Source organism: Stegostoma tigrinum, chromosome 29 (genome assembly GCF_030684315.1).
Source record: "Stegostoma tigrinum isolate sSteTig4 chromosome 29, sSteTig4.hap1, whole genome shotgun sequence".
In the NCBI taxonomy this organism is placed as follows: domain Eukaryota; kingdom Metazoa; phylum Chordata; class Chondrichthyes; order Orectolobiformes; family Stegostomatidae; genus Stegostoma; species Stegostoma tigrinum.
Genome location: NC_081382.1, coordinates 41,192,114 through 41,214,597, shown reverse-complemented (window position 1 = coordinate 41,214,597; position 22,484 = coordinate 41,192,114). Strand labels below are relative to the sequence as shown.

General features: G+C 46.1%; 1 protein-coding gene across 1 annotated transcript in view; it reads left to right on the top strand.

The window, feature by feature from the left end:
- lamc3 (laminin, gamma 3) overlaps window positions 1-15,215 on the top strand; it is a 143,167-nt gene extending 127,952 nt beyond the window's left edge. Inside the window, exons 23-28 of the mRNA XM_059638130.1 lie at window positions 1,339-1,485; window positions 2,168-2,270; window positions 3,081-3,283; window positions 5,921-6,079; window positions 9,632-9,731; window positions 10,529-15,215. Of these exons, the coding sequence (XP_059494113.1) occupies window positions 1,339-1,485; window positions 2,168-2,270; window positions 3,081-3,283; window positions 5,921-6,079; window positions 9,632-9,731; window positions 10,529-10,779 (963 nt within the window). The 3' untranslated portion in view covers window positions 10,780-15,215. The remainder of the gene's footprint in view (window positions 1-1,338; window positions 1,486-2,167; window positions 2,271-3,080; window positions 3,284-5,920; window positions 6,080-9,631; window positions 9,732-10,528) is intronic.
- Window positions 15,216-22,484: the final 7,269 nt, after the last annotated feature.

Below are 22,484 nucleotides of genomic sequence, written 5' to 3'. Positions count from 1 at the left end.
GCATTGAGAATAGGAGCTGGAACATGGAACATAATGTTGCAGCTCCACAGGACATTGGTTAGGGCCACTTTTGGAATGCTGCATGCAATTCTGGTCTCGCTGCCATCGGAAGGATGTTGTGAACCTTGAAAAGGCACAGAAAAGATTTACAAGGATGTTGCCGGGGTTGGAGGGTTTTGAGCCTCAGGGACAGGCTGAGTAGGCTGGGGCTATTTTCCCTGGAGCGTCAGAGGCTGAGGGGTGATCTTATAGAGGTTTATAAAATCATGAGGGACACGGATAGGATAAATACATAAGGTTTTGTCCCTGGGTTGGGTGAGTCCACAAGTAGAGGGTCATGGGTTTAAGGTGAGAGGGGAAAGATTTAAAAGGGACCTAAGGGGCAACTTTTTCACGCAGAAGGTGGTGCGTGGATGGAACGAGCTGCCAGAGGAAGTGGTGGAGGCTGGTACAATTACAACATTTAAAAGGCATCTGGACGGGTACGTGAATAGAAAGGGTTTAGAGGGATATTGGCGAAATGTTGGCAAATGGGACTGGATTTATCTTGGATATCTGGTTGGCCTGGACGAGTTGGACTGAAGGGTCTGTATCTGTGCTGTACAGCTCTATGACTCAATGTCAGCCCTCAGCCTTCTCTATTCCAGGGGAAACAACCCTAACCTCTCCAATCCCTCCTTGTAGCTCCAGTTCTCCAGCCCTGGCAACATTCTAGTGAATCCCCTCTGCAGAGCAATTATCACCTTCCTGGCATGCGCTGAACAAAACTGCGCACAATACTGAGTTACAGCTTCAGCATTATATCCCTGTTTTTGTGTCCTATACCTCTGCCAGCGAAGGAGAGCAGCCCACCTGCCTTGTTTACAAGCTTATCCACCATACTGCAACCTTAGGGACCTGTGCACTGGCACTCAAAAACTCTCTCTTCATGTATTCCTCAAGGTACACGTTCTCCCTCATTCTGATTATTTTGTCCAATATGTCACACTGCTCCTCTGGAATTACAATTCCCACATTGACCCACGCCTTTGTGAATATGGAGACAAAAAATTCATTTAAAATTCTTCCTTTATCCTCTGCATCTTCTCATAAGTTCCCTTCTTCATCTCTGATAGGTTCCAATTTTCCCCTATCTATTCTTTTGTTCTTTATCTACGAGTAAAACGTCTTTGGGTTTTCCTTTATCTTGTTTGCTAATATTTGTTTCGTGCCCTCTCTTTGATTTCCTTCTTTGTTTTACGTGATCTGTGCGCTTTCTGTTCGTCTCGAAGCTAGCTGCAGTGCTGAGCTTTTTGTGGCTGTCCTGCTCACGTTGTTTCGCCTTTAATTTTGCTGAAGGGCTGGAACAGTTTCATCGCTGAAACTGAGAATTTGGAAAGTGCTCTTCAGGCTGCAGAACAGCAAATCGAGAAGCTGCTTCTTGAGCTGGAACCGCGAGTCAAGGCCTTTATGATGGGAATGGAAACCAAGGAGACGTTTGATGAGGTGAGGATGGGGCCAGTACCAGGCCATTCGGCCCCTCTCCCCAACTCAGCCAGTCTAGATCACGGCTCAACAGGCTCCACGGAGGTTTGATTCTGGAGGGTTATGAGAGTTTGAAATTTTCTCCTCAGTGAGCGGGGGAAACTGAGCAATTGGATACACTTAATGGTGAGTTCAACAATTCTTAACCAACAAAGAGTCAAGGAAATGAAACTCAGTTTTTTATTAAATTCGTTCATGGGACAAGGGCATCGCTGGCCAGGCAGCATTTATTGCCCATCCCTAATTGCCCAGAGGGCAGTTAAGAGTCAGCCACCTTGCTGTGGCTGTGGAGTCACATGTAGGCCAGACCAGGTAAGGAAGGCCATTTCCTTCCCTAAAGAACATCAGTGAACCAGATGGGTTTTTTTCCGACAGTTGGCAATGGATTCACGGTCATTATTAGACTGTTAATTCCTGATATTTTATTGAATTCAAATTCTACCATCTGCCGTGGCGGGATTCAAACCCAGGTCCCCAGAACATTGCCTGGGTCTCTGGATTAACAGACCGGCGATAACAGCACTAGGCCATGGCCTCTCCTTCAAGCTGTGACCTTACGGACTGCTCAAAGTGCACTCAAAGGCCTGAACTTTTCTCCACCTTCCCCTGTTTCGGAAGATCTGACCATATTTCTCTCTTTTAGCTTCTGAGGCGTGTTAAATTTTCCGAGGCCTCTGCAAGAGAGTCAATTCAGAAAGTCAGACGCATCAAAGAGGACGGACTCTCTTTGCTGAAAACTTTGGAAGGTACAGTCCCATCCCAATTCCAAAGCACCCTTTCACGCCAGGGATACCGTTTACCAGCCAATTGGAAGGCAGGGTATGGTGGGATCGAGTGCCAGGCGGCCAATGGTGAGAGTGAGTGGGTGAGAGGTTTGGATGACACAATATGGCCGACACTAAAATAGGCGGGAAAGAAAGCAGTAATGAAGGAATGACCAGATTTGGCGAATGGGCCAAAACTTGGCAGATAGGGTTTAACATGGACAAACTTAGAAAGGATGTTTCCGCATGCCAGGCGATCTACAATGAGAGGATTTTAGGACAAGGGGCAGGATGGGGAGAAACAAATTCTCGCAAAGTTTCATGAATCTGTGGAATTCACTCCCCCAGAGTGCAATGGAAGCCAGGATACTGACTAAATTTGAGGAGATAGACAGACTTTTAGTTAGTAATGGGTTAAAGGGTTGTGGGGAGAGGGCTATAGAGTGGAGTTGAGGCTGAGATGAGATCAGCCACGATCATATCAAATGGTGGGAAAGGCTCGAGGTGATGAATGGCCTGTTCCAGCTTCATGTCCTTACATCAAGCAGTCAATGGTGACAGTGTGCGGGGCACGGGGATTAGACTGGTGAATGTCGGTGGGTGGCATTTGGTTGTTTCAGTCTTAACAATATTGGAATGTGGGCCTTATCACTGGCCTTTGAGCCAAGAAATGGTTCCCGACACCATTCCTGCACCATCTGAATTTTGTTTGTAATGTTTCAAAGTGACATCCCCCAGCTGGGGACTCCGCTGGCAGCAAAAATGAACCTCTGCTGTTTAATGTTGTTTCAGACAATAAGAGACTATTTCCAGCTGGTAAGGTCCGAAGTCAAGGGACCTGGCGGAAGATGAGTGCGGTCAAGGAGAGGGTGATGGTGGAGGCGAAGAGAAAGACCTCACTCGCCCGACGAGCATTGCGAGTCGCCGAATCGAGCTCTACCATCAGCAATACCACAGCCACCAGGGCCTGGCACCTCAGCCGGGGTGTCGCAAAGGTCAAAGGGCAGCGCCATTACCTCCCTTCACCCCCCTCCCACATGGACTTAACCCACTCCAAGCCGAGTCCCTTTCTGTCTCCAATGGCTGTGCTGGAACAGCAAGAGTTGGAGAGAGAAGTGGAAGCATCATAAGTGCATTTGGCCCTCGTGCATTGTATATAAGTAGGACATGGGGCATAGAATTAGGCCATTCAGCCCAACTAGTCCACGATGCTGTTTATGTCCCATTCTAGCCTTCTCCCACCTTTTCTCATCCAAATCTTGCACTGTATATCCCTCTCTTCATTTTTCCCACATCTGCCTGTCTAACATGGCTGTAAATGTATCGAGACTGTTCACTGCAACCCCTTCCAGCGGAACGGAGTCTATCACTGTCTGGGTGATTCTCCTCCATTCCTGTTTGGGGACTTGGTCACCATCTTATCTCAGCGACTTCTAGTTATATCACGTGATGAGCCCATTCTGTGTGTGTTGAGTCATTTCTAAAGACCTTGATGGGACTGCCCGTCGCATTTTCAGGAGAGACGAGACCCAGCCTGTGTATCTTGCCCTGATTTGTAGACCCCTGTATTTCTGCTTCCATCTTTGTAAAGTTCCTTTGCATCATTCCCAATCCAAGCAACACTGAAACACAGATGTAGGCCATCAGGCCTGGGCCCAAGAAATAGAAAATAGGACACAAATGCTCAACAGCAAGAAACAAAAATATCTCGTAGAAGCTTTTATAGGTATCTGAAAAGCGAGATTAGCAACCATTACAGACAGAAACTATGTTGGAATTCTATGAAGATGTAACTAGAGTTGACAAGGGAGAGTCAGTTGATGTAGTGTATTTGGACTTAAGAAAGCATTTAACAGAGTCCCATGTAAGAGTTTAATGTTCAAGGTTAAAGTGCACGAGATTGGGGGAAGTGCACTGAGATGGACAGGAAACTGGTTGGCGGAGTAGAAACAATGAGTAGGAACTAATATCAGAGATAACGGGAACTGCAGATGCTGGAGAATCCCAGATAACAAAGTGTGGAGCTGGATGAACACAGCAGGCCAAGCAGCATCTCAGGAGCACAAAAGCTGACGTTTCGGGCCTAGATCTCTCTGATGAAGGGTTTAGGCCCGAAACGTCAGCTTTTGTGCTCCTGAGATGTTGCTTGGCCTGCTGTGTTCATCCAGCTTCACACTTTGTTATCTTAAGTAGGAATTAATAGTTCCTTTTCAAATAGTTACAGCTTGCCAAGTGGGGGTGCCACAGGGATCACTGCTGGGATGCCAGCTAATCACTATATATATGAATGATTTGGGTGAAGGAACAAAATGAACCATTTCCAAGTTTGCAGATGATACCAAGTGGGGTGGGAGGGTGAACTGTGACGAGGATGCAATTCGACATGGGACCAATTGTAATATTTACGAGTTTGTGCGAGCTCTTGTGGCGCAATGATAATGTCTGTACCTCTGATCCAGGAGGCCTGGGTTCAAGGCCCACCTGCTCCAGCTATGTGCAATGACACCTCTGGAAAGGGATTGATTAGAAAAGGTCTCCAGAACGTTGTGGGAATGTGTGGCGTGAGGAGGCTTCATGGGGATTTTGACAGGCTGTGTGGATAAGAATACAGCAGGTGGAATATAATCTGGGCAAGTGTGAGACAGGAGGGACAAAGGTGCAGAATATTTTTCAAACGTTGAGAGGTTTGAGAAGGAGTGATGTCTAAGGGTGACTTATTTATCAGAGGTCATTGAAAGCTAGCATGCAAGGGCAGTAAACAGTCTGTTAGCCTTTGCCATGAATAAATTTGAGTGCAGTAACAGTGAGGTCTTGCTGCTGTTGTATCAAACACTGTGAGAGTGCACCTGGGGTATAGCATGCAGGACTGGTCCCCTTGCCCAAGACGGAAGGCAGTGAGGAAGAGAGACTGACTCTGGTCTGGAAAGACTGTACCCATGGAGAGATACAACAGTTTGGCTGGTATTCTCTGGAGAACAGAAGAACGAGACACAATCTCATACTCTGGCCTACATGTGACTCCTGACCCATAGCAATGTGGTTAGAGTCATAGAGCTGTACAGCACATAGACAGACCCTTCAGTTCAACCTGTCCAGTGCCGACCAGATATCCTAAATTAATCTAGTCCCATTTGCCAGCATTTGGCCCATATCCCTCTAAACCCTTCCTATCCATGTACCCACCCAGATGCCTTTTAAATGTTGTAACTGTACCAGCCCCCACCACTTCCTCTGGCAGCTCATTCCATACACACACCACCCTGTACGTGAAAATGTTGCCCCTCAGGTCCCTTCTAAATCTTACCCCTCTCACCTTAAACCTATGCCCCTGTAGTTCTAGACATCCCCACCCTGGGGAAAAGACCTTCACTATTCACCCTGTCCATGCCCCTCCTGATTTTGTAAGCTTTAATAAGGCACCCCCCCCCCCCCCCCACACACACACACACATTCCGACCCTCCAGGGGAAAAACGTCCCAGCCTGATTGATTTTATATGTTTTAGCTATCCAATGGGAAGCCTTGCTCAATTTGGGCTGGGACATACATCTTGCCTTGCCCCCCCCCCCCCCCCACCCCAAGACAATGAAAGGAACAAAACGAAGCTAACTCTGGCTTCCTTCTAACTTCCAGGATGCCCAGAAAACCAGGAGTCGGGCCCAAGACCAGGCTGCACAATCAGGCTTGCTCCGTACTCAGCTGGGCACCATGCAGGATCAATTGGTCGCCCAGGAGCACCAGGCTGCAGCTTTCAAGGTGAAATTTCAGGAGGATAGCAAAACATCTGCCAAGGTAAAGCTAAAATAAAAGCCCCTCTCATCAAGGTAACACTCTCATTAACCTTACAGCCTGGGTTTTGGTTGTGCTCACCATGGGTTACCACCCTGACCTGGCCGAGTCAGAAATCTCCAAGACATCGTGTGTGAAACAAAACCATAAGAACGAAAAAAAATGTTAATTTCCTTCTGTCTGTCCTGGTAGGTGTTGTAAAAATATAGACTGTTAGGGATAGAACTGACTGATGGTGGAGAATCACGCAGTGAGGGGGCAGATAGCCCTGTTCGCCCTCTGGCTGAGGGGCAGTGGACTGTCACAAAGATTGACAGGGCCAGGCAGCAGCTGGCGGGAGAGTGGACGGGGGCTGTTTGGAAGCTGGAGGTCCCGTGACGGCTCCACCAGGAATGGATAGAGCCAGAGTTGGCAAATCCAATAGGAAGTGTGAACAGTGATAATGGGAACTGCAGATGCTGGAGAATCCAAGATAACAAAGTGTGAAGCTGGATGAACGCAGCAGGCCCAGCAGCATCTCAGGAGCACAAAAACTGACGTTTCGGGCCTAGACTCTTCATCAGAAAGCCACAAATGCTGACGTTTCGGGCCTAGACCCTTCATCAGAGAGCCACAAAAGCTGACGTTTCAGGCCTAGACCCTTCATCAGACAGCCCTCTGATGAAGGCCTCTGAGAGGGCTCTCTGATGAAAGGTCTAGGCCCGAAACGTCAGCTTTTGTGCTCCTGAGATGTTGCTTGGCCTGCCAGGAAGTGTGAACAGCCCTTGATCTAAGCAAGTGTTACCAGGTTGATCCTGTGTGTGGAAGGCCTGTCTCAGGAGGACAAGTTATGCAGGGGCCTGTACTTGTTGCAGTCTTAAGCAATAATAGACAGCCCTCTTGAAACATACAAGATTCTTTGAAAACTTGACAGCGTGGCTGTGGAGAGGTTGTTTCTCCTCGTGGGAGGCTGCAGGAGCAGAGGGCACTATCTCACTATAAGGGGCCATCCATTTAAGACAGAGGTGAAAAGAAATGCCTTCCCTGAGGGAAGTGAATCCGTGGAATTTTTTACCGCAGGGGGCTGGGTTGTTAAGCATGAGAGAGATTTTTAATCAGGAAGGGAATGAAGGGTCATGGGGAGAAGGCAAGAAAGTGGGAGTGGAGGGTTATCAGAACAGCCAGGATCTCATTGAATGGTGGAGCAGACTTGATGGGCTGCACAGCCCACGACGGCTCCTCCATTTCAGAGGCAGAGTTTTGATGTTTCAGGAGATGTTTCAGCCATGCACCACCCCTGTATTTTGCATGCTCAACATGAAGAGGGTTTGATAGATTAGGAACAAGAAATCATCCCCATGGGCAGAAAAATATGATCATCTGCAGAGAATCCAGACGGAGGCGAGGAATTAGAAGGAAGGGAAAGATTTACATTTCCGTAGCACCTATTGTGATTCAGAACATCCTGGCCCACTTTACTGCCACCCCCCTAGGTACAAAGTACAATTGCAGGCTGGTACATTTACAATACATTTACAATGTACACAGCAAGCTCCCACAAACAATATTGCAGTGATGAGAAGGTAGTTAATTTTTGCTGGAGGGATAAATATTGTACTGGGCAAAACTCCAATAAAAGCAGACGATGCTGAAGATCTGAACTAAAAACAAAGTGCTGGAGGAACTCAGAGGGTCTGAGATAACAAAGTGTGGAGCTGGATGAACACAGCAGGCCAAGCAGCATCTCAGGAGCACAGAAGCTGACGTTTCGGGCCTAGACCCTTCTTCACTATTATCACTGAACTCAGAGGGTCTGGCAGCTTCTGTAAAGAGAGAAACAGGGTCAACATTTTGAGTCAAATAACAAAGAACAAGTCAGCATGGGAACAGGCCCTTTGTCCCTCTAAGCCTGACACAGTTTGCCCTTCACTTACAGGATCCCTACCCCTGGCAGCGCGTTCCAGGCGCTCACCACCCTTTGTGTAGAAAAAGTGCCTCGCACATCTCTTTTACATTCCACTCCCCAAACCTCCCCAACACCTTTAACCTGTGTCTTCTAGTAACTGACCCCTCCTCCCTGGGAAAAAACCTCCTTCTTTCCACTCTGTCCATCCATTCACAATCTTGTAAACTTCTGTCCGGTCTCCTCTCAACCCCCTGTGTTCCAGTGAAAACAAACCCAGTCTCGAACTTCCCAGATCGGAAACATTAACCCTGTTAGTCTGTCCCACAGATGTTGCCAGATCAGTTTCTCCAGCACTTTCTGGTTCTTATTCCTTTGGAACAGGAGTAGGCCGTTCGGCCCACCAAGCCAGCTCTGCTGTACAGTACGATCATGGCTGGCGAACACTTTGATCCCTTTTATTATGCCAGCCCCACAATCCCGTACAGCAACAGATAACCAAAAATCTATCAAATCCCTGCCTTAAAAATACTCAAAACCTCCAAAGGCTCACAACCCTCTGACAGAATCATTTCTCCTCGTTTGAAGTGGAGTCATCCCCAAAACATCAACATCTCCTTTCCTCTAGATGCTTCCTGGGCTTGCTGTCTTCTTCTTATTTTGACATTGCTCCCTCTAGTTTTATACCCCTCAATCAGGGAAAACCCTGAGTGTTTTTCTTTGAATAGTTCACTGGTGTAACACCTTGTCCAGGAGACGCACCTTCAAGCATGCAGCACTCCCTCAGTACTGCACTGCCTGAGACCAGACCTTCTGACTGAGAGATCAGAGCGACGTCTGAGGGATAGGAGAAAGGGAGCAATAGCTTGAGAGCTTTGAGAGTAAAGGTACTGATGAAGCATCGGTGTGTTTTCCCGCCTGGTTTTTAAACTCTGGGATCCATTGCGGTGGATTGCCTCACTTCTGGGTTTCCTTCCTAGTGGAGTGTATGTGGGGTCTAGCTCTGTGTGTTTGTCAATGGCTTTCCTTCATGGAGACCAATATTCCCTCATCTCCACCCACATGGGTAGGGAGAACCACCAATTCGATTGGGACAACACCAAAATCCTGGGACAGGTGAAGCCGGGACAGGCGCGGGAATTCCTAGCAGCCTGGCACTCCATGAAGAAAGCCTTCAATAACATAGACTTCTACCTCATATACACTCCACTGCGAAGGGAAACCGGAAGTGAGATAGTCCAGCCTCTATGCATCCCAGCGTTTAAAAGCCAGGCAGGAAAACACACCGGCACTTCTTCAGAGGCTGCACTGAGAATGTTACCCAGCACGGTAACGGAACAATGAGCCAACTCGGCGAACCAACCCACCACAACATCCACTTCTATGTTTCAACACTGACGCTAAGGCAGACTGAGGGAGTGCTGCATTGCCACAGGGGCCATCCCCAAAGGAGGCATGGAACCAATGGCTCAAATGCACATTGTCCCAGAAAAGAATGTCGGCCGAGACAGCCACTAATGTTTATGGGATCTTTCCATGCACAGTCTGGAATTCTGCCCTCCCCCAGAGAAGCTTTAACCCCTGACCATACTGCACTGTCTCTCGGCGGTGTGCATTACTAACTGAGCCAACCTGACGTGCTTAACTTGTATTGGCTTCTGTCTCTGTGACAGGTCCTTCATGAAACAGAGGCCATGGGAAAGAAGGTGACGAAAGCAAAGCAGTCACTCAATCGTGATCTGAAGCAGTTAACCAAGTTACTGAAGACGGTCGGTATGTTCATGGGCAAGGAGCTGAGGCTGTCCGAGAGAGATCCCAAACTCTACAAGGCCCTAGGGTCACTATGGGGACTATGCCCTGGAGCACAGGGTCACTGAACCCTGGGTCATAGGGTCACTGGAGTCATAAAGTCACTAGCGTCAGAGGGTCACTGGGTCATAGGGTCACTGGAGTCATAAAGTCACTAGGGTCAGGGGGTCACTGAGCCCTGGGTCATAGGGTCACCGGAGTCGTAAAGTCACTAGGGTCAGGGGGTGACTGAACCCTGGGTCATAGGGTCCCGGAGTCCTAAAGTCACTAGGGCAGAGGGTCACTGAGCCCTGGGTCATAGGGTCACCAGAGACATAAGGTCACTAAAGCCAGTGTGTCACTGAACCATGGGTCATAGGATCACTGGAGTCATAGTGTCACTGAGTTCAGGGTCATGGGGTTACTGGGTCATAGGGTCACTGAGCCCTGGGTCAGAGGGTCACTGGAGTTTAAGGTCACAAGGGTCAGGGGTCACTGAACCCTGGGTTGTAAGGCCACTGTTGAAGGGTCACTGAGCCCTGGGTCATAAGGTCACCGTAGTTGTAAGGTCACAAGGGTCGGGGGTCACTGAACCCTGGGTTGTGAGGTCACTGTGGTGAAGGGTCACTGAGTCCTGGGTGGTGAGGTGGGAGGATCACTAAACCCCAAAAACCATCAAGCTGTGGGCACACTGAGCTCCCTGTGTCCTGCAGACCCTACTCCCAGGGGTCAGCTGCTGTCACTATGTGATGTCCCTTTTGTGTTTGCTCTTTCCCTGATAGAGAGCCTTCAGGTTGACCAAGTGACTGAGGAAATGCTGAACAAAACCGAGGTGGAGATGGGAGCCCTGAGGTGGGTGATCGATCAGAAGCTGGATCAGAAGCTGCGGGAGCTGGAGGCAGCCTCCGACCTACAGATCCTGAAGATGAAAGCTATAGAAAAGGACATGGAGGACATTGAGGCAGAGAAGCTGAGCCTGGAGGACATAGTTCAGAACCTGCCTCAAGGCTGTTATAACCGTGTGGGATTGTAAGAGGGTTAAGGCAGACAGAAGAAGAGTGAGGCGATCTCTGTGGGTATTTTTATGTTACTATCTCAAGACATTTGCCATTGACACTATATAACTCTCTTTTACCCATTTTAACCCAGTTACCTTGCCTCTGTGGCTTGACTAGCTGCGAGTCAGTGCCCAGGTGAAGCCCTCCACTACTTCATGGTCTGTACCTTCTCATTGTTTGTTGGATATAAATGGCACCGTTGGAACAGAGATGGCACCTCATTGTTCACACACAGACCAGCTGGAGCCTCTCCTGCTCTCACGTTGGACCAGGGAGCTCTGAGACCATTGTGCTTCATCAGACTGATTTTCCATCAACTGGGTGAGAAGTGAGCCGTCTCTGTCCTCCAGGGCCAGACTGGGTAAGGCTGGCGGAATGCCTCCTTCCAAAGGGCATTAATGAGCCAGGTGGGGTTTCACAGTCATCCTTACTGAGAGCAGCTTTTTGTTTCATATGTCCAGAATTCCTACCACGCTCAGCAACGGCTTTCCCACCACCAAATCACCGTGACGTTTTTTGTTTGTAACTTTTTTAAAATCATAATTGAATGAACTTCCACCATAAAATCACTCTGGCTGTTTTTTTTTAAATGATTTAACTACCGCCAGTAACCATGTGTTGAATATTTATGGGCAAAGCAAACCATTAACAGGGATGGAGGGGTAGGGAGAGTGGAATAATTGTATTATCTCCCAATGGTGCCCACTTCTCTCGAGAGGCAGCGAGAACATTGGCACACACCAATCACTCTCAGAAGTAAGTATTTAACTGAAACCATGCAATGCTCACGCTGGGGTTTGAAGCCTCTGAATTGCCAGCGCAGTAATAATCCCACTGTCTGACTCTCCTCACCTACCTTATTACAATACAGACCACACTGCTACCTGTAAGCTACTGCTATCAATTTTCTCTTGCTGCTCAGTAAGGGTGGGTGGCACCTGTGTCCGACCATGCATGGGAAATGAAGGCAGGAGTTCAGGGAAAACACCACTGTGCAAATAATTTTATTCAATACATCTGCCAACAAGGGGTCAGGGGGGACCCTCTCACGGCCAGGGAAACAGTAATCAGCAAAGCCCGAGAGGAGCAATGCTTACATGGGAGAAAGAGTGAAGGTGGGGCGTTGGGGCACCGATTAAAACCAAGTAGAAGGGTAGGGGAAAATGAAGGTCTCCACCCCACTGTGGTGCCCACCCGCTCCCTAACGGTGCCGAGACCATTGATGGGCACAGTGCAGTTCCTCTCCAAGGACAAAGTGGCTGTGGGACAGGGGCTGGTAATCGCCTGAAATGACCCCCCTCCCTGGCCTGCTGCCTGGATCTGTTCGTAGAAAGAAGGTCCCTTCTATAAGGTGATTAGGTACATTGGAGCAGTAAATACGAGTTTAACCAGAGATAACACAGCATGGAGCTGGAGAAACGCAGCAGGACCCTACATCAGTCTGACCCAAAACCTCAGCTTTCCTGCTCCTCTGATGCTGCCTGGCCTGCTGTGTTCCTCCAGCTCCACGCTGTGTTATCTCTGACTCCAGCATCGGCAGTTCCTGCTATCTCCATCTAACCAGTGCTATCCTGAGCCTGAATTCAGAAGAAACAAATTGAACCTAAAACTTTCATATTCCTAACACCGAGTGCTGTAACCGTCAATACTTACTCACCACAAGCATGCTGTATTCAGAGTTTCCGAAATCTCTCAACAACAGAAGATAACAACCTCTCAGTCAGGCTGTAGCCCTCAAAGGTTTCACATTTGCCTCAAAAATCCTCATGGCTGAATCAAACAGCGACTGGTTTTGATCGATGGCAAGTTGAGTGAATGAACCCTCTTTTTAAAGACTATCACAATTGCTGACTGTAGGATCACTCCCTCAAATTGCCCTCCGAGCCCCTCGCCGCCCCGACTTGGAAATATATCGCCGCCCCTTCACTGTGGCTGGGCCAGAATCCTGGAATTCCCTCCCGAAGGCTGTACCGACAGCATGTGGACAGGACGGCAGCTCCGCACCGCCTTCTTCAGGGTAATTAGGGACAGGCGATAAATGTTTGGCCCCGTCAGCCGTTTAATTCCCATGAGTGAACAAAATAAAGATGCAGCTGTGTAACCGTGGGCTTTGAGTTGTAAATGTGAGTTGTTTGCCCCTGCGGTAACCCAGGGATGTGAAGGAAGCTTTACAACCTTTATTTTTATCCCGTTTTTAAGAGTGATGGGCTTGGACCCCATCCCAGTGGCCCTAAACTACACAGCATTGTGCTCTCACTCCTGTGTAATGGGTACCCAGGGTTACTTTTCATTTTGATTTGCTGAGCTGAGGCCTGGTTTTATTCAAAGCTGACAGTGCATAAAATGTAAAGTAATTTCACTCTTTAATTAACTCTCGGGCTGTGACAGCAATTGGATCCTGGCTTCAGCCACAAAATAATATTTTTCTTGGTAGCATATTGGTGCCATAACATAACAGTATCTAGAAGGAACTGACCCACTGCACATCCCAAAATAACCAACAACAGTTTTGCAGCCAATGACATATTCTGGCGACTCTCAAGGCCCATGACGACAGTTGCTTGCATTTATGTAGCACCTTTGACATGCCCCAACGTGCTTTGTAGCACTGACCACCCAACATGCTTTGAACTTGAGCCACAGAAGGAGATGGGTGAGCAAAGGATTGACCAAGAAGGAACCTTAAAGGAGAAGAGATTTAGGGAGAAATCCCAGTGACCGAACAATGTTGCAAAGTCCTAGAGTGAAGCTCAGCAACTAATTTAAGGTGCCTGAAATTGCACTTAATGTTAATAATTAACTGGATATCATCAACTGCACTCATAAACATATTGCCTTCAGATGATTCCAAGAGATATGGACAACAGATGCAAACAGGCACAGACTGGAATAACTCAATATCAATGCAACCATTCATTAGACATACTGAAACTAACTTTGACTTCTTGTTCACATTGCTACAAAGCAAACTCTTGCAAAAAAAAAGACATTTTTTGGTCATTTACACTTCCTCTCCCTGCCCAGTTACCGATCGCATGTCGGAAATACAAATGCAAACTTGTCATGAATTTTGCAAGCACTCCAAAAACGGCAAAAGAACTTCTGTTTCTGAGGCAGCTTTCACATCCTCAGGAAGGTCTGAAACACTTTTGAACCAGTCGGGAACTTCGCCAAGCGTTATCGCTTTGTCATGTTAGAAAATGGTCGTATTGCTCACAGCTAGCTGTCTCACAAAGTGGTGGAGAAACTCAACAGGTCTGGCAGCATCAGTGAAGAGAGAGTAAAGTTAATGGCTTGAGTCTGATATGACACTTCCACAGAACATCCGCAAACAACAACATGACAATCCTTTTAGTGAAAGACCGCACTTAAAGTACTGCATTCAGTTCTGGTCACCACGTTCCAGGAAGGATGTGGAGGCTTTGGACAGGGTGCAGAAGAGGTTTAGCAGAATGCTGCCTGGATTAGAGGGGATGAGCTACAAGGAAGAAGGGTCCTGACCTGAAATATCAGCTTTCCTGCTCCTCTGATGCTGCCTGGCCTGCTGTGTTCATCCAGCTCTACACTTCTCTCTGACTCCAGTATCAGCAGTTCTCACTATCCCTAGAGAAACTTGGGCTGTTTTCTCTGGAGCAACGGAGACTGAGGGGAGACTTGATAGAAATCTATAAAATTATGATGCAAAGATAGGATTGATAGGGTAGCCCACAAACCCACCAACACACTAAAACAGCAGCTAATGGACTTAAAAGACCCTATACAGACAACAAATAAAACAAATGTCATCTACAAAATACCTTGCAAGAACTTGTGACAAACACTACATTGGACAAACAGGCAGAAAGCTAGCCACCAGGATACATGAACATCAACTAGCCACAAAACGACATGACCCACTATCACTAGTATCCTTACACACAGATGAGGAAGGACACCACTTTGGGACAACACATCCATCGTAGGACAAGCCAAACAGAGACATGCATGAGAATTCCTAGAAGCATGGAATTCCAACCGGAATTCCATCAACAAACGCATTGATTTGGAGCCCATGTACCATCCTCTGAGAAAAAGAACAGGAAATGACATCACCAACGCAGAAAATGACATCACCAACCCAAGGAAACCTAAACAGATAAATAGAAAGCGGGACGTAACACCAGCGCTTCGTCGGAGGCTCACTGATGATGTTACCTAGAATGGTGACGAAACGTCTGAAAACTAACCTTCCAGCTCAGCGGGCAAACTCACATCCAGAACCTCAACCTGAGCTACAAATCTTCTCAAAACTCTCATTGTCACTGCATTCAGACCTGCGCAGGAAATCCCACAATCATCGCTCGAACACTGTATCGAAAATCAAATTTATATGAATTGATTGAAAGCAGAGACATGTTTGTAAGATATTTAATCCCTATTATTAAACAATCATTTTGATGGTTCTGGTGTTGTTCATTGTGTGATTATCTGCCTGACACCTGAATCATTCTGATCTGTATCTGGGTTCACTTTTGCGAATCATGCTATTAACTTTGAGATGTCATTTGTCAAACCAGTCCCAGTGCAAGTCAGGTTTGTCGCCTGTTCAGTCAGTGAGCGATGCAATTAATGCTGAGTTTGTCTCACTGATCGTCCGAGTGGTCTGGTCAGCGCACAGGGACCTCAGCTCAGAAACCTGATATGGCTCCTCTTCCTATCTCTAAAATGTGGAAGCATTTTGTGTGTGTCACATTCCAAAGCGTCTCCCTTGGAAACATCACATCGACACGTGGTTAATTCAAATCTGGCCCTTCTCAAGCCTGGCAATCTATGGAGCTGGGAACCGAATCCATGGCCAAGCAGCCTCTGATAAAAGGACAGCCAATGACAATTGATATATATAATACATAAATGACATATTTATGTAAATGGTTTGAATGTGAATACAGGAGGCACTGTTAGTAAATTTACTGATGGCACCAAAATTGGACATTACCTCAGAGTACAGTAGGACCTTGATCAGATGGACCAAGGAGGGGCAGCTGGAGTTTAATTTAAATGAATGTGAGGTGCTGCATTTTGGAAAGGCACATCAGGGCAGGACGCATACAGTTAACACTCCCTGGGGAGTGTTGCTGAACAAAGAGACCTTAAGAGTGCAGGTTCATAGTTGCTTGAAAGTGGAATCACGGGTAGACAGGTTGGTGAAGAAGACATTTGGCACATGTCTTTATTGGTCAGAACATTGAGTGTAGGAGTTGGGAGAGTGATTTTGCAGCTGTACAGGACATTGGGGAGGCCACTTTCAGAATACTACGTGCAATTCTATAGGAAGAATGTTGTTAAATATGAGAGGGTGCAGAAAATATTTATGAGGATGTCGCTGTGACTGGGTTTGAGTTTCAGGCTAGAGGCTGAACGGGCTGGATTATTTTCTCTGCAGTGTCAGAGGCTGAGGGCTGATCAGTTGGACCGAAGAGTCTGTTGCTGTGACTCTATCACATCAGTAAATGCCTACGAATGAGGGGTTAGACCGTAAGACCATAAGACATTGGAGTGGAAGTAAGGCCATTCGGCCCATTGAGTCCACTCCTCCATTTAATCTTGGCTGATGGGCATTTCAACTCCACTTTCCTGCCCTCTCCCCATAGCCCTTGATCCCTTATGATGTTGTGGTTAGCTCAGTTCGCTGGATGGCTGGTTTGCAATGTAGAGTGACACCAACAGTGTGGGTTTGGTTCCCACATTGGTTGACGTTACCACAAACAACTCTCCTTCTCAACCTCTCCCCAGCCTGAGGCATGGTGACCCTCAGGTTAAACCACCCCGTCGCGAATGGGAGATCAGCCTTCTGGCCAAGTAAGACTGTGGTGACTATCTTTTATTTTGAACATTTATTCCCTGTGAATTTTAAAGGTTGGTTAAAGTTGAAGCTAACATGCCATGTTGAGGATTTTTCAGGTGGTTGATGTGAAACATTAACACTGATTCTCTGTCTTCAGGTACTCTCTGGTGAGGATTTCCGGCTTGTTTATTTCTTATTTCAGATTTTCACCAATTGCAGAATTTTCATTTTATTTGAGTCAGCTTTAATTCTCACTTCACCTCTTCAGTAACTTGGGGCGTACCGTTGGCCAGAAAGTGTCTGAACCAGGGATATACAGGCGGACCCTCATTTCCAATGGTCTGACTGACAACACCTGTACATACAAACACGACCCAGACAGGGGTGAATTAATATTAATTTTATTGACCCATTATACAACCATTTCCTACACTCATGAATGGCTATTTTATATTGTCCTGCATTGTAGAACACAGAACAGTACAGCACAGTAAATGCCTACGAATGAGGGGTTAGACCGTAAGACCATAAGACCGTGGCCCTTCAGCCCACGATGTTGTGCTGACCTATTATCCTACATTGTCTCTAATGTATCTGACTCCACTACCACTGCCAGCAGCGCATTCCACACACCCACCACTCTCGGTGTGAAGAACCTACCTCTGACATCTCCCCTGTACCTTCCTTCAATCACCTTAAAATTATGCCCCCTCATAATAGTCATTTCTGCCCTGGGGAAAGGTCTCTGACTATCCACTGTATCAATGCCTGTCATCATCTTGTACATCTCTATCAAGTCCCCTCTCATCCTTCTTCTCACTCCAAGATTCCTTTGACAGCACCTTCCAAACTCATGAGCACTTCCATCTAGAAGGACAAGGGCAGCAGATACATGGGGACACCACCCTCTCCAGGCCACTCACCATCCTGACTTGGAAATATATCGCCGTTCTTTCAGCGTTGCTGGATCAGAATCCTAGAATTCCCTCCCTAAGGGCATTGTGGGTCGAACTGTAGCAGGTAGACTCCAGTGGTCCAAGAAGGCAGCTCACCCCCTTCTCAGAGGGCAACTAGGGACAAGCAGAAAATGCTGGGCCCAGCCAATGATGCTTATGTTCCATTAACGAACTTAAAAACAAGTGTATTTTGTGTGACACTGGATAACCTACTCAATAACAACAAAGCATGCCACAGAATGCCTCAATATAATAGGCTGACACCACGATGCAGTCAAATTTCAACGACTTATGTCAAAAGTATAGAGCTTGTATGTAAAGTTGAGGGGTAACCTGACAAGTCAACCAGCTGTTGTTCCCATCTATTTCGAATAACCCACACACTTTGCCATTTACTTTTTCACATCAGAAATAATAAGAAACAAAATTAAAACTATAATGGGACCCTGACCCCATTTGGACCAATGCACATGGTATAGCTTGACAAAGGATGAATTTCAGTTCAGGGCTAACTGCTGGAAAGAGTACATTCAACTTTCAAGAACTTGAAACCAGGCACAGGGACATTGAAGGCACTCAGAGGAAGAGCTCACAGATCCAAATGGGACCCAATGTCAAACACAACTCACCAGGCGTTTGGGTAAAGTGCACTAATTTACAAAAGACTGTGAGAGTGTGGATGGTAAACTAATACTAAAAAAAGTGACTATTCTTTCTTCAAAAATAATTGAACAGTTAAAAGCCAAGTCCAGCTTAACATTAACTAAAGATTTTCTGGAGAAAACTTTGCAAAGAAATTAGACGCTGACAATCTTAGTTGCGGCAACAGCTGGCTTTCACAATTTAGATCACAGGAACTTTATCCACAAGGGTTTTGATAGACACTTTAAGTCCGGATGACACAGTGTCCATGTAGTCAAGGAATTGTTCAAAATTTTTATCCCACAGATATTTATAAAGCAGCCAACAACTCCTCCTTCTACAAAAATACACAGCAGATAAAACCAAAAGATTGCATGTGACTTCTTGTCTCTGCAAACATGTTTGAAAGATATTAATCATCAGCAAGCTCAAAAAGCCAAGCTGTTCAAAGCCATATCGACCGTTTACCAATCATTAATGGAACAAACCACAGGTTTTGATGATATCAACAATTTTTATTTGATCTTGATCGCCCTTTGCATTTCCAGAAATAGGACCGTGTCACTTTTGTGTTAAATTTATTCACAGGATGTGGGTATGACTGGACAGACCAGCATTTACTGCCCATCCCCAATTGCCCAGAGGGGAAATTAAGAGACCACCACATTGCTGTGGGTCTGGAGTCACATGTAGGACAGACCAGATATTGATGATAAACTTCCTTCTCTAAAGGGCATTAGTGAACCAGATGGCTTTTCTGACAATTGACAACGGTTTCATGCTCATTATTAGACCCTTAAATTCAGATTCCATATTGAATTCAAATTCCACTGCCTGTCGTGGCAGGATTTGAATCCGGGTCCCTTGGACATTAGCAGAGATTTTAGTTTAATAGCCGAGCATGAATACATCTAGCCATTGCCTCCCCTAACTGCTCAGCCTATCTGAAAAGGCTAAAAGCCACACAATTGTGTTTCTCCCTCTCGATTACACTTCAGTGATTCAGCCAATGGACCGAGGTCTAATTAAAAATCTTAATTGCTTTTATCGGAGGATGTCCGTTCATACAAATATCATCTGCACGGAATCCAGTGAAAACTCCAATGTCGACTTGTATCAAGCGATGAGCATCCTGAAGAAAGTCTGGGATAAAATACATCAGGAAACAATCCAAATTTGCTACAAAACAGGAATTACTGGAGAAACTCAGCAGGCCTGGCAGCATCAGCGAAGAGTGAAAGCAAAGTTAATATTTCGGATCCAGTGACCCTTCTTCGGAACTGTTTCTCCGGCAATTTCCATTTTTGTTCCCTGTTTCTTTATTGTTATAATTAGTACATGTCCACAATTTTGTTTGAGGATAATTTCATTGGATTTTCATCATGTGGCACCGCGGAAGATGGCACTGATGTTACAAAATCAGGATTAGAAAAGGGAAGCATTTCCCGATCACCTCAGTTCCTGCTGAAGATCGATCTGAACCTTGTGTCACAGCAATGGGTAATGGTGCCATGGTGGAAGCAGGAGGCAGTTGAAGAAGATGCTTTTCTTAAAAGAAAAGGGAAAGAGATGATAAAAAAGGTAACTATGAGCTATTTATCTTAATGCCTGTTATTGGAAAAACACTGGAATCTGTTACAGAGGATGTAATAGCAGTGCATTACAGACTATGATCCATCAAAAGGGGAACTCTGATGAATTTATTAGAACTTTTCGAGCAAGAAACAAGCAAAGTAGAGAAAGGGGAAGCAATGGATATAATATATTGGAATTTTCAGGAGGTGTTTGATAAGATTCCACACGAGGTTACTTAATAAGATACGATCAGAAATCGCATGACATTGGGTTATAGTCCAACAAATTTATGTGAAAACACAAGCTTTTGAGGTGTTAGTGAGAGAGGTAGTATCAGACACAGAATTTATAAGTAAAAGTTCAAAGAAGAAGGAATGAGGCTCCGAAAGCTTGTGTTTTCAAATAAACCTGTTGGACTGTAACCTGGTGTCGTGCGATTTCTGACTTCGCCCACCCCAGTCCAACACCAGCAGCTCCACATCATGACTGAGATAAGAGCCCATGGTGTTGGACGGAGTAAATGAACATGGATAGAAGATTGACTAACCGAGGACAGAGAGTTGGGATTAAAGGGCTGTTTGTGGAATGGCAGCCTGTAACCAGTGAAGAGCCACAGGAATCAGTGCTGGGGCCGTGGTAATTTACAATATATATCAATGACTTGGATGAGGAAAGCGGATGTACTTTAGATAACAAAGTTTGGGGCTGGATGAACAAAACAGGCCAAGCAGCATCTTAGGAGCACAAGTTTATGGATGACACAGAAGTAGGTGGGAGGCCAAGTGGTAGGGATGAGACAAAGGGTCTGCAGAGGGATAGAGACAATCTCAGGGAGCGAGCAGACGGAATATAATGTGGGAAAATATGAAATTATGTACTTTGGCAGGAATAATAGAGGGGCTGAATATTACTTAAATAGAGAAAGACTGCAGAAGGCTGTAGAACAGAAGGATTTTTGTCCATAAATCACAAAAATTTAGCCTCCAAATTCTTTAGGTAATTGGCAAGGCAAGTGGAATGGAGTCTAAAAATAGTGAAGATTTGCTAAAACTGTACAAGGACCTATTCAAAGATAAGGAGCAACTTTCTCTCTCAGAGGCTAGTGAATCTGTGGAATTCTTTACCACTTCCAGTCTCTTAGAGTCATACAGTCATACAGCACAGAAACACACCCTTCGGTCCTACCAGTCTATGCCGACCATGTCTGCAAACTAAACTGATCCCACCTGCCTACGCTTGGCCCATATCCCTCCAAACCTTTCCTATTCATGTACTTATCCAAATGTCTTTAAAATGTTGTTACTGTGCCCCCATCCACCACTTATAGGAATCATTCAATGCAAAAAAATTCAATTATCCCTTGTGCCTTTTTTACATCCTTTTTCTCTCACTTTAAAGCTATGCCCCCCTGTCTTGAAAACAATGGATTTCAATTAGTGTGCTGTGATATTTTGAACAAACGTGATGAAAATCCATATGAAACAAGCATTGTTTCACATTAATATTCTATCCAACCAAAACTGCACCTCATAAACCTCTGTTCTTGCAGTCGAAGACAGTATACTCTTTCTGCTGGGGCTGAAGAATTAATGCATTTGATTCTTCTTTAGCTTGTTGTATGCACTGTGCTGCAAACTTCTCTAATAAGGCCCTAACAATTGTAAATGCAAGTAAAGGTGATATTTATGAGCAATGAACTCAGCTCAGAAAAGTGGCTGTGCTGTGGAATTTCTTGTCACGTTGATGTGTGCTGTGTGACTGAGAAGGTTGGGAAGCAGTGTCAGCATCGATGGGTAATTCCGTACTGAGCTGTCCATCAGCAGAAAGGGTGTGAAAAGCAATCAATGCTGTCATGGGAGGAAGAAGGCTAAAGTATAGAGTGGAACATTGGGAGCTATGGAAGAGCTGGTCCTTTCTCTGCCCTGATGCTGAAATCCTTGAATTTAGACAATTGCTTGATGTTTCCTTCCTGTTTGTTTCAGGGGTTTTGATGCTGGGTGTAATAGCAATCATTAAAGATATCCCTTTAATAACAGAAAAGAATGTGACTTTCTTTAGCCGATTACTGCCCAATTCACAAAGCACCTGAAACATCTGAATGTCCACGCTGGGGGTTTGGGTAGAGTTGAGTTCATGACGGGCTAGATTAGGGTAAAGGCTAAAGTAGGAAGCAAGAGTTGTGTTAGGACTGGGAGGGTGGGATTAGATTGATGTTGGTGTTTCAGTTTGAAATTGTTTGGGTGTTGGGCTTGGGTCTTGATCCAGTTGGAGTTTTGGTTGTGATTCATGGGGCTAGTACTATGATTAGGGCTGGATTTAGGAATGGCCTTCAGCCCAAAATGGGATTCATCCTGGGTCTTTGTTTACGGTTTGAGAATGCAGGTGAATTTGAGTCGGAGGGTAGGGATTGGGGGTTGGGAGCTGGAGGGTACGCACTGGGGATTGAGGCTAGGAACTCGGCATGAAGGATAAGAACTGGGGATGGAGGGTAGAAATTGGGGTTTGAGGGGTAGGTTATGGGGGCAGAGGGTAGAGATTGGGACAGAAGGTAGAGATGGGGAGGAGGGATTGGGGATGGGGTAGGGATTGGGGATTGAAGGGTAGGATATGGGAGTCAAAGGGTAGGGATTGATGATGGGGGTAGGGATTGGGGATGGGGGTAGGGATTGGGGATTGAAGGGTA